At 40.9% G+C, this 12714-nt stretch overlaps 1 protein-coding gene across 1 annotated transcript; it reads left to right on the top strand.

Annotated features, from left to right (window-relative positions):
- The first annotated feature begins 1409 nt into the window (after positions 1-1409).
- On the top strand, positions 1410-12418 carry LOC149188008 (putative LRR receptor-like serine/threonine-protein kinase At5g48740). Its single transcript, XM_089409850.1, has 17 exons — positions 1410-1578; positions 1815-2343; positions 2572-3056; positions 3139-3265; positions 3367-3444; positions 9293-9467; positions 9557-9609; positions 9696-9764; positions 9865-9936; positions 10065-10133; positions 10301-10512; positions 10652-10860; positions 10983-11109; positions 11204-11272; positions 11428-11617; positions 11740-11872; positions 11998-12418. The coding sequence occupies exons 1-17, from the start codon at positions 1476-1478 to the stop codon at positions 12346-12348; spliced, it is 3051 nt and encodes a 1016-aa protein (XP_089265976.1). The 5' UTR covers positions 1410-1475; the 3' UTR covers positions 12349-12418.
- The last annotated feature ends 296 nt before the right edge of the window (positions 12419-12714 follow it).

Below are 12714 nucleotides of genomic sequence, written 5' to 3' on the forward strand. Positions count from 1 at the left end.
CATTTCCATGAGAGGTAGTCGTAACTGACTAATTTCTCATGATTTTTGAATAAATAAATTTTATAGTTATATAAAACAACACATTACTCAATTAAAGTCAAAGTGAAAATATTTAGCGTTGTACACTATTTATATGGTCTCCTCATCGTGAAAAGTAAAAATCAATAATAAAATTACTTCGCATGACAATTAATCAATAATAAAATTACTTCGCCTCACAATTAGAATGCTTCATCATCTATTCTTGAAAGCTTGAGAAGACATTACCATTTTATTTGAAATATCCTAAGCAATCACAATTAGAATGCTTCATCATCTATTCTTGAAAGCTTGAGAAGACATTACCATTTTATTTGAAATATCCTAAGCAATAATTTACTAAGTAAATATATTAATGCTTATATGCATAGAAGAAAATGTTTGAAGTGAGGTTCAAGGCAAAGAAAAGAAGACACAACATATTAAATGAAACCAAAGCTCACAACTTGATGCACAACTTAACCCTCTACCAATCGTCTCATCGTTACCCTTTACATTCCAAATCCAAATACACACATCATTGAAATCGAAACCATTAAAATTTTAGATAGTTTTGAAATTAAAAGGTTATCGAAAATAAATTCTAGATCTCAAACTATAGGAAAGCAATTTATTTATCATTTCTGCAGGCCAAGTAATCCAAGCCCATGATTGCTATATGTTTCACAAAGATATAACAAAGACACAAAAAGAACCAATTGAAATCGGCAATCATTATCACATAAAAAGTAGGGATAAGGAAAAGATAGTGGGTTTTCGTTATCACACAAAGGATACAAGCCATCTTTCTTAGATCCGATTTACATCGTTCTATAATTTATTGTTCACAAGAGACAAGACATAAGTTACATTGAGGGAAAAGGTTATTCCAATGAATAAATTTTATTTTCCAAAAGATATAATTGAAAAAGGGTTATAAATAAAAGATCATAAACTTCAAAGTTCAATAATAAATTGGATTTCAAATTCCAATCACTAAGATACCATTGATAATTTATTATTCACACCAGATGGCGTAGATATTACACAAAGAGCTCTCACAAAGGAAAGTTATTGGTTTATACCATTGGTAGTCCATTATTCACATCAGATAAGTTGGACATGACACATAGAGCTCTCACAAGGAAAAGTTATTCGGAAAACAAATCACTTTATTACCCATAATTGACTTTATTGTCCACGTACAATAAGATACCATTTGGGTCGTAGTTTGTTGCGTACACTTGTGACTCATAGAGTACTGAGAAAAGAAATCGAGGAAAAATATTGACTTTATTGTCCACGTACACGAATTCAACCAACAGTGTTCAGGGACGGGGGAGGAAGGGTGATCAGGAAAGCATATCTAAGTGACCCTCTCAACATCGTCTCTGAATAATTCTGAATTCTGTGCTTCCCATCTAAAGCTACTGCTACTCCGGAGAGATTTTTCAATAATGAGTGGAATGATGGATACAATTCGTTATGGAAAATGGGGCGTTCGGATAGCACCAGTCAGCATGCTCTTGTGTTTATTCGTGGTGATTAGTGCTCAACCAGGTGATTCAACACTTTATTTATTATTATTTCAATAGTTTTAATTTCAACTCATTTTCAATCCTTTCTCTGAAGTTTGAATTTGAAACTTGGTGCTAACTAATCCCCCACTGCAACTCATGAGTTAATTATTAATGAATTTAATAAAACGACTTTTGTTGCATTCTGCTCAATCATCTTGTTTTCATATTTGGCATAAGATATATTGTTTCATTGATCTATTTTTTCTGGTGTGGCAGGATTTCTGAGCATCGATTGCGGAGGGAGAACAAATTACACCTCCCAAAACAATATAACATGGGTCACTGACGCTAATTACATAGAGGCCGGTAGGACTATATACGCAGCCAATGGAGCCTTACCATATTACTTGCAAAGCCTACGATTATTTCCAAAGCCTCTCAACAAGACTTGCTATCAGTTGCCTATTGCCCCTAATACGCCTTACCTGTTAAGACTCTCCTTCGTCGTTGGAAATTACAGTGGATTCCAAAAATTGCCAAGCTTCTCATTCTCTGTCGAGACGCTGGATATGGTGACTGCGCTAAACGTAACAGTCATAAATACAAATGGATATTCTTATGAAATAATCTTGGCTAGTTCAGGCACAGTTGTGTGTGTTTGCTTGATCAGAACCTCTGAGAGTGATGATCCCTTTATCAGTTCGATCGAGTTGAGGACTCTCAAAAAAGGCATGTATGCAGAGGCTAGGCCAGGAACGATGTTGCTTGGGACGAGAAGAGCAGTGGGTAGAAATTCAATGGCAAGGTGAACATTTTGAACATTTAAATATCTACGAAATCTCAGCGTAATGATCTTTATTGCAATATTGTAAAATTAGCTCTTTAAAACTCTCTCTGTAACAATGGAGTGTTGAGAATGAAAACACGTAGTACAAGGAGTTTGAACTTTGAGCCTTGAGATTTGTTACATAGTTCTTGTGATATTTTTTATTTAATCATTGAATTGAATAGCTTTGTATGGTAAATTAAGCAGGTATCCTCTTGACAACTTCGACCGCATCTGGACATCCGATGGAATTTTAAGTGCTGAGACTAAAAAAATTGTACAGCCTGTAAGTTCTAAAGTGCCAATTTCAACAAAGAATACCAAGGACTTTCCTCCAGTTGCTGTCATGCAAAAGGCGTGGGTTGTAAACAGCTCGCAACCCTACTTTGGATTCTCTGAACGATCATTCGTGCAAGGAACCAAATCATTACTTCTGTTGTATTTTGCAGAGATCGAGCGGTTAAATGTGTCTGAATCGAGATCTTTTTACATCATAATAAATGGTAAAAAACGGTCTGAAACCATTACTATGGTGCGAAATTATTCTGCCATAGAGCTACCCTTTATATCCGATACAACAGACATCCAATTTAATTTAGTGAAGGCTCCTAAGTCAACCCTTGGTCCGATAATCAACGCCTTTGAGTATTACATCCTAGTTGATACGCAACCGGTGACTTATTTACAAGATAGTAAGTTCCCTCACCAAACTTTTCATCCTCAAATTATTGCTATTATTATTGAATGTCTCACCAAGTAGCTCCCAAATTGCAGTTGAAGCTCTCGCCGGTATCAAAAGGAGTTTCAACATAAAAGATTGGATTTCCGATCCTTGCTATTTGATCCAGTGGAAAGGAATTGGGTGTGATAGGAGCTCTGCCCTCATTAGAATATCGGAAATGTAAGTTTAATTCTTGGATTTGTTTACAGCTTAAATTATAAAAGTGACAAAGCCGCTTATAGGTGAGATTGTTAGAGCTCACATACTCCTCTTGTTTCCAGCGATTTGTCAGGAAGGAATCTTACCGGATCGGTGCCGAAACATATTGGACAATTGACAGCATTAGTTTTTTTGAGACTGTAACGGTTATTGGAATTAGGGCGGCAAACCAGCTGCCGCGTGCTTGAACATTACATCAGATTCTGAATTGACAATGCTAATGCACAGGAGCGTATTTCTCTAATGAACCAGATCCAGGTGAGATCCATCCTCGGATTGCCAGATGACTGAGTTGCGTTGCGCCCAGCTCTAATTGGTCTTGCTCAGGCATGATGGCTGTCCTTCATGATTGCAGAGTCCGCGTTAACCTTTCCTTGGGCCTTCTTCCTTTCGGTCCTCTGCATCCCTGTTCCTTAATCATGGAGTCGGCATGTCTCTTCTAAGACCGATCCTGGGCCTCGGCAGGAGGGCGCAAATCCTAGCAGAAATCCATCCGTATGATCTAACATGGAGCCTTCTTCCTAAATTTCGTTGCTGGGTGGAGGACATGAAATCTGAGAGACCAACTTCAGTCAAATTAATACCCTGTTACCCGGTCTTTGCTTTCTGGATAGGTGCAGGCTTTCTGGATAGAATGAGACCACTGAAATAGGTAGCTAGGCGAAAAATGGAGGCAAATCGAATACAGTGGGTTAAGGAATGATGCAGTCTTCCTCGACGAAATTGATTAACAAAGATCTTCTGTCTCGGGTGGAGCCCAAGTTGGCTTCCAGGTCCGCTTGATCATTCAAATGCCTCAGAATGTGAAAGAAATTTATTTTCTGGAACAGGGGAAGAATAAGTCTGATTTTCTTGAAAATGGAGGCTAAGAGGATCTGAGAGGGGATTGTGTTGAGATTCAGCGCTTGAATGATTAGCCTAGAGTCTCCAAAGACTGACAGCTTCAAGATGTTCCTTTTGAGAGCTAGATTGAGCCCTTGCCACAACGCCAAAGCCTCAGCTCTGTTATTGGATTCAATGCCCAGTCCCCATTGAAATCGGAGCTCAGTGGAACCATCCGGTTTCAGAATAACCCCACCTCCTCCCGCAGCCCCTGGGTTGCCCTTAGAGGCCCCATCGAAGAAGAGGCAATGTTCCTCCAGGACAGAGCGCCATTTAATAAACATCTGTTCTTCCAGGCGGATTTCCCAATTCGCATGGGGGATTGCAAGGGACAGGGGCTTGGTGTCATAGTGTGGAACCAGTTCTTTGAGCCATAGCTCCTCCTCGCTGTTCAGATCAGCTTCATTTTTTATTGCCTGTTTGGTGTCCAGAGTTTCTCCCAGTAAAGCTTGGATTTTAGTTATGATTTTGCCCGGTGTACATTTCTCATCCCTGAAAGTTCTATTGTTCCTCTCCAACCACAGCTTCCAGCAAGTAAATTTAGGTGTCCACATCCAAGCTGTTTTGAGGAGGCTTTTTTTTGAGAGATCAAACGGAGTTAAAGAGGCCCAGTTGTGAAGCAGGGTGTTAATATTACCAGGGATCTCGACTTTGTCATCCCCTGTTCTCAGGACTCCCCTCCAAACTTCACGGGCAAAGGGGCATAGCAATAACAGGTGATTAGCGGATTCTTCCTCGGACATACACAGTGGACATCTGGAAGGTCCTTCCATTCCACGTTTTCTCAAGGTATCTCTAGTTAGAATGCTGTTGTGAGCTAGCGTCCAGAAGAAGAAATCGATTTTGGGCAGCGAGGGAAAGGCCCAGATGAATCTCCATTGAGCTGGATCAGGGGGAACATTAGGAATCGCAGTCCTGCTTTTGTAACCTTCAGCAACTGTATAATTGCCTGAGAGGGAGCCCCACCCTCTTTTGTCTTTGGCTGATGCTTTAATTGGAGATTTCCCTTGAAGCTTGTCGAGCAGAATCTTGGCTTCAACCTGCAGCTGATGGGGGACCTCTCCCAAATTCCAACTAGCCCACCGTCTTCCAGCATCCTCCGTCCATGTTGAGATGTCCCACAGGGTGTTCAGATTGTTTGATTGTAGCCATATTTTAATGTTTGTCAGACCTTCAACCTGGTTTAATGACTGATCACCAAGGATAGGGTCATCCCAAATTCTGATATTTTTCCCATTACCTGGAATCCAGTAAAGATTATGACTGAAGTGCTCCAAAGCTGATAGGCAAAGTTTGAAGATCGGAGAGCCTTTCCGGGTTTTTGGAGGCTGGTCCAAGCATCTCAGCCGCTGTCCTTTGAAATATTTTTTCCACAACACTTTCTTGCTCCAGCTAGTCTTCCCATCAACAATGCTCCATAGAATTTTGGAGCCCAGGGAGAGATTCTGGGCTCCCGGATCTCTTAAGTGAAGGCCTCCTTCCAGAGTTGGCTTTTTGACAGTATCCCATCTGACTAAGTGAAGTCTTTTTTCATTGTTTTTCCCCCCTTCCCAGAGAAATCTTCTCAGCAGACTGTCCAATTTACTGAGGAAAGTTTTGGGAGCAAGCAGAATGGAGTTATGGTATAGCGGCATACTTGTGAGCACTGATTTCATCAGGATAATTTTCCCCGCATTGTTCAGCCAGGTGGCTCCCCAAGCTTGGATTCTGAGTTTTATTTTGTCTAGCATTGGCATCCAGTGGGCCACTTTAGGAATGGATTTGAAGATTGGGATCCCTAGGTATTTGAAAAACTCCCAGGTCTGAATTCCTTTCATTTCTAGAAGCCTAGCTATATCAGCTAGATCCTTGGCCGAGCAGTTCCAGCTGTATATGGTGCTCTTTAGATAGTTTATCTTGCTGCCTGAGACCTCCTTGTAGATATCCAGCTCCTTCTTAAAGGATCTTGCAGAATTTTTGCTCGCTCCTCCTAGCAGAAGGGTATCATCGGCGAATTGGGCATGGTTTATATCTTTAATGTTGGGAACCATTCTGAGTCCAGGCAGAGATTGAATTTGTTGACAGCAGTTTAGTTGAAAACTGAGCACCGAGGCTTGAATGGCGTAGAGAAGCGGGGAGAGCGGGCAACCTTGTCTTAAACCCCTTGAGGCATTGAAGAACTTGGTTGAACGGCCATTAACTAGCGGCGCTATCCAAGGGACAACAATGCAGGCTTTCACCCAACTGATGAAGGTTGAAGAGAAGCCCAGTTTCTCCATAACAGCATAGAGGAAATCATGTCTCACCCTGTCAAAGGCGTTAGCCAGATCGAGCTTTATCACCATTCCTTTCTCTTTTCGCTGGCAACTTGAATGAACTGCTTCTTGCACCAGCACAATATTGTCCAGAATCTTTCTCCCTTTGATGAAGCCACCTTGATTTTCCGGTATGATATCCGGCAGCACGTTCTTGAGACGATTGGCTATTAATTTGGTGATCAGCTTGTAGCTTGTATTGCATAGTGAAATAGGCCGGAATCTGCCAAAGTCAGTGGCTCCTTTCTCCTTCGGAATCAGGGCTAGGAAGGCCGAGTTGGTGCTGCCTCCAATTTTGATACAGGATTGTGATTTCCTGACCATTCTTAGAAGATCTTTGTTAATTATAGGCCAGCATGTCTGATAAAATCTGGCATTGAACCCGTCTGGCCCAGGAGCTTTATCCGGCTCCATGCAGTCCAATGCCTTCTTGAGCTCCTCCATGCTGATCGGAGCGGTAAGCATAGAGTTAACAGAGTCTTGAACACAATGAGGGATTAGATCGAAGGGATGAGCTTGGGGGTCTAGCGGAGGATTATCTGGGGCCGTGAACAGCTCTTTGAAGTAGATGAAGGCCGCTCTTTTGATGCCTTCAGGATCTTTGATCATGGTATCTTGGGACCGAATTTCTGAAATAGTTTTAAATTGCTTGCGGGCTTCGGTTTGCTTATGGAAGAAACTGGTATTTTTGTCGCCGGCTTGTAACCATAGATTTCTGGATTTTTGCCTCCAATATTCCTCTTCATCTCTGCTGGCTCTGTGGAGAATTTTTTGCAGTTCGATTTCTCTTTGCATCAGGCTGTGAGAAGCAACAGAATTCTCCATTGCAGTTTGGTGGGCAGCAAGGTTTTCTAAGGATTCTTTTCTCTTGGCAGCGGGTGTTTTCAGAGTTTTGGCCCACTCCTTGAGTCTTCTTTTGAGGCCCCTCAGCTTTTCTTCCCATACATAGAATGGGGACCCCAAAATCTGCCTATTCCAAGCTTCTGCAACCATTTCATGAAACCCTTCATGCTGGATCCACATAGGACTAAATCTAAAGGGTATTGGCCCAAGGTTTCCATCAAGGGAGAGCTCGAGGCTAATAGGTTTATGATCAGATGTGCAATTTGGAAGGATTTTAGAGGAGGCTGAGAGACCACAGGTAAGAAAAGAGGATTGAACAAGGAATCTGTCCAGACGAGCGGCTATATGATTAGGCCCTAGTCTTTTGTTAGACCAGGTGAATTTTCCTGTAGTGGGCTTGATATCTTCAAGATCCCAGTCTAACATAATGTCTTCCACCCATTCTCTAGCTGGGTCCCTTACTGGAGAACCTCCCTTTTTCTCGTCAGTGGCTAGAGTGACATTCAGGTCACCTGCAATAATGATATTTTCTAGACTATGCAATAATAAAAAGGACTGAATCGAGTTCCAGCAAAGTTTTTTTTCCGTTGGAAGGACCGGAGCGTAAATATTGAACATACTTACTTGCTGACCAGAGTCTTTGTGAAGGAGCTGAGTGAAGATCCAGTGGGAACAGTTTTCTTCTTGAATCAGCTCATATTTGGAGCTGTCCCAAAAGGAGGCAAGTCCGCCAGAGGCGCCCTTGGCACTTACTGCACTTCCGGGACCTTTACGCCAAAATGTCTTACTAGTTTGGAGGAGAATTTTATCCTCCATCTTTGTCTCCTGGATAAGAAGGATTTCAGGCGAATGGATCCTGACAATATCTTTTAGGGCTTCTTCTTTCAGTTTGCTGCCTAACCCTCTGCAGTTCCAGGAGACGTACTTCATTATTTACTGGTTTGGAAGGAGGTGGCTCCTTTTGGAGCCTTGCTCTGCTTTCGTCCGGATCTTGTGTTCATCATTCCTTTGAGGGTTTTCTGGGATCCTTGCAGGACGTCCAGATAGGTTTTCTCCTCTCTCTGTTTCTTCTTAGACTTCCGGCCCCTAGGGGTGATTTGAGAGCCATCTGATTCGGTGTCTCTTTCTTCTGACTCTTCACCCGATTCAGAAGCTAGGCTAATATGTTCCTCAGCTCCTTCGTCTCTCCTTTGATCTGCAGTAGGTGGGGGAGCGGTTGGGCTTTCTTCGTTTTTTTTCAAATTGCTCGGTTGATCTTCCGTTTCTTCGTGACTCTCTGTTACAAGCGCCTTTTCACCTGATGGGGTGCCTTCTTTTGTGATTGGGTTGGTCTGAGAGATGGGCTGGGTTTCCCTCATTGTTCCAGATTTTGTATGATCAATAGACTTTGAGACTGCTTTGCCTTTTTTTATCTCTTTCCATCCTTCTTCTTCCACCTTGTCTTTTGATGGTGCTTTAGGGCAGTTTCGTTGGAAGTGGCCATGCTCATGACAGATTCTGCACTTAAATGGCAGTTGCTCATAGTCCAGTTTCTGGTAGTGATGCCAATCTCCAACTGATAGCTTAACAGCTTCCGGCAAACCAGCTTCCAAGTCGACTTCCACGCAGATTCTTGCGCAGGTGTATTGCCCTCTGTTATCAGCTTTGTCTATGAATCGACCCAGCCCGTTTCCGATTTTTTGAAGGGATTGATAGCTCCAGCAGTGTATTGGCAGATTTGGGAGCCGGACCCAAACAGGAACCTCTTTTGGAACATCGACTGAGGGGTCGAAGTCTGGGGTCCATTTGTTCAGGAAGAGGCCTTGATTCCCCATGAAATACGGACCGTTTATGAACACCAGATCCCTATCCTCCTTGGTAGTGAATTCGAAAATGAAGAAACCTCTACCGACAGGGTAACTGATCACACTGTTTGAAAGTAAGGGCCTCCAATTTCGTTGGACCCATTCGTCTGTTGATTTTGCTGTAGGCCATCTACCCATAAATTGCCCCACCAGTCCTCTGTCGGCCAAGGCGAGAGCAATTTTGATCGGCTGTTCTTCTGGCAGATCAATCTCAGGTATTTCTTCGAGTTTTTTGATAAATGTTGGGACCTCAGGCGGGGTTCGTTTCCTTCCTTTCTGAGACAGCAGTTTCCGGAATGCGTCTGCTGAAGAGGTTGGCGGGGGGGAGAAGCCTCTCCGCCCCCAGGAGCTCCCATGGCGGCGTCGGTTCAGAGCGCTGCTTGACCTAGCCGCAGAGAGGAGCGCGCGCGATCTGTCGACAATTGACAGCATTAGTTAATGTGTAAGTAGAATTCAATTAACTTCTTTTGGGGTTTTACTTTGAATATTATCTGTGCAGTATTTACTCATTGGTGTTGAAATTAGCAGATCACTTCACAATAACCATTTGATGGGACCATTGCCAAATTTCTCCACTTTAACCATGTTGGAGAGACTGTAAGTTCCTTCAACAATAAATTTTCATTTAGTCAAATTATAATCTTAGCTAGTCTATGCATTTGCACAAAACGAAAACTTACTTCTCGTTATTATGCAGATATTTACAAAACAATAACCTTAGCGGTAATGTTCCAGACTGGCTGTCTGAACTTAAAAACCTTAAGGAGTTGTGCGTCTCCCTCTCTTTATCCATTATTTTCCCAATTTTTGTTCAAAGTTGAAAGGAATTAATTGGTCAATTTTGTACCGAAATGTTTTTCCTTTTTTTAAATGTCGAAAACATTTTTATTGTCGCAGGTACATAGATAATAACAATTTTAGTGGAGTAATTCCGGTGCAACTCCTCAATCGTGCATTGAAACTCAAGTAATTTGTATTCCTTATGTTTAGACACAAATCCCCTTCTAGTGTTTTGAGGTTTACAATTTTCTTTCATATTGTCTATTACTAAAATGCCAGTACAAACTCGAGTTCAAATTCTTGTTAAGCTTACAGGACTCTCGTGTAAAGTCCATTTCTTTGTTATGACGCAGTTATTCTGGAAACCCCTACCTATGCATGCGTAAGGGGGAATGCATTCTACGGAATTCAAGAAAGAATAAAATGAAATTGAAGGTTGTCCTTGGAACATCACTCAGCGGAATTCTAATCATCGTTTTAGCGTTGATCGTGGGTACTCTTGTGTACCGCAAAAAATTCAGAAGAAAAGGGGTGGAAAAGGAACCAAAACCTTTCTTGTGCAAAGGTCGCGAATTACGATCAATATTATGAATGATTCATGAAATAATATCAATATTAGAATGTGATTCACAGTGGGACTGCACCCCATAATTGAAACTAGTTGAGAATTATTATTAACATTTGCTTCCATGAATACATTGCAGACTACTCAAAGATTGCGGTACCAAATCCAACAAAGTGCCGTGCCTTCACTCTGGATGAGCTGATGGCTGCCACAAAAACCTTTAGTAATGAAATCGGACGAGGAGGATTCGGATCGGTGTTCTTTGGTAAATTGGCAGAAGGGAAAGATATAGCGGTAAAAGTGCTGTCATCCTTCTCCCGACAAGGAGTGAAAGAGTTCTTGAATGAGGTAATTCTGAGGTGTTTCTTTAACCATGTAGTACTATTCAATTTCGATACCTTCTTAGAATGTCTTATCACATATAGTTTGGGACCCTAAAATTCATGCCAAATTCTTCACTTAATGAACAGGTTGATCTTCTTTCTAGAATCAATCATAGGAATTTGGTATCTTTACTGGGTTACTGCAACGAATCCAGAGAAGTTATGCTTATTTACGAGCACATGCCTGGAGGGTCGCTAAGGGACCACCTTTATGGTAAATAAATTATATTGCTCCGAGGTATCTTCGTTTGAGTTTATAAAATAACTATGGTATCCAACACGCAATTGGCTATTATTTGCTTTTCCAGGACCTAGAGCAGAACATTCCAAACTAAATTGGAAAACAAGGCTCAAAATAACTTTAGATGCAGCCCAAGGTAGCTCTTTCTCTTCTAATCTGAATACCGGTTATTTCACTTGAGATGCCGCGTAACACTGGTTGTTTCATGTACCGATTACAGTAAAATAGAAGTACATTTCCAGGGTAAATATAATATATCTCATGTGTTCTACCTGCGAACTGTATTTGAAGGATTGGAATACCTGCATGTGGGTTCCACAGCAAAGATAATTCACAGGGACGTCAAGACCGCGAATATCCTATTAGACAGCAACTTGAATGGAAAACTGGCAGATTTCGGTCTTTCAAAGATGACAATTGATGAAGGGGCCACGCACGTTACCACCGCAGTGAAAGGAACGTTCGGATACGTGGATCCAGAGTATTAACTTTCTTTTTCCTTTGCAATATTTTTTTTTAATGGAATTTAATTGATTGTTAAGGGGAGCAGCAATTTCTTTTCGTTTTGGTTTTTACGTGTTTTTGTGGGCACGGCTGTCACAGGTATTTCGTCACTCAAATGTTGACGGAAAAAAGTGACGTGTATAGTTTTGGAGTGGTTTTACTGGAGATCATATGCGGTAGACAACCGGTAGATGTAAAATTACCTACAGAGGAAGTAAACATTATTCGATGGGTAAATAATCTATTCAAAATATCAATCTTTAACAGGGATAATTTGCACTGCGTCTTTGCTTAGAGATTTATAATAATTATTTACATCTTTCCTTAGGGATTTACCATAATTATTTGCATATACAGGTGACTCCGTACGTACTGGAGATGGATGAAAATCCTGCCAAAATAACAGAAATCGTAGACAAAAGACTGCGTCGAGATTACGAGATGAAGTCTGTCAATCTTGTAGTCAAATTAGCGATGAGATGTGTTCAGGCTGAACCGTCGTGCAGGCCGAGCGTAAGTGAAGTAGTGGAAGAGCTTAAAAACGCTGTGAAGCATGAGGATAAAGCTTCGATTTGTGGTCCAGAGGAAATTGATATTGTAAGTGAGGACTTGTCGGCCGGTCCGATGTATTTATCTGGTGATTCCAGTGAACCCAAAGGAATGGAATGGAGCGATAGCAGTGCCAGCATTTCGAAAGTGGGAAGATAAGTTCGCACAAGGGGTTGACTGGAACGTGGTGAAGAAGTAATATAGTCAAAATGATAGTTGATTGTGTTTACAGATGCTTTTATAAGTTTCTGAACATGTATAACACCTAGAAATGTAGTATTTTCGTAAATAATCTTAAAATATTTCTAGTATTAGTTTTAAATAAAAATATATTAAATAAATGTATAAATATTAAAATGATTGTGTATTTAAAATATATATTATTAAAAATATATTGGATATTTATTTAAAAAAATTGTTTTATTTATTTTAGATGATAAGTAAAATTTTGTTTAAAACCCAAACGTTTAGAAAAAATGTATAATTTATCTTAAAAATTTAAATATTATTAAATATATTTATTAA

Source organism: Pinus tabuliformis, chromosome 3_1, assembly GCF_031772625.1.
Source record: "Pinus tabuliformis cultivar Carrire ecotype Pingquan chromosome 3_1, CPIR1, whole genome shotgun sequence".
In the NCBI taxonomy this organism is placed as follows: domain Eukaryota; kingdom Viridiplantae; phylum Streptophyta; class Pinopsida; order Pinales; family Pinaceae; genus Pinus; species Pinus tabuliformis.

What these genes read in the sequence shown, in the direction of transcription:
- LOC149188008 (XM_089409850.1), top strand. Translation starts at nt 1,476, where the DNA reads ATGAGTGGAATGATGGATACAATTCGTTATGGAAAATGGGGCGTTCGG. An exon ending in GGTGACTTATTTACAAGATA is followed by an intron (nt 3,057 to 3,138) that starts GTAAGTTCCCTC and finishes CCCAAATTGCAG; the next exon opens with TTGAAGCTCTCGCCGGTATC. An exon ending in TTGACAGCATTAGTTAATGT is followed by an intron (nt 9,610 to 9,695) that starts GTAAGTAGAATT and finishes TGAAATTAGCAG; the next exon opens with ATCACTTCACAATAACCATT.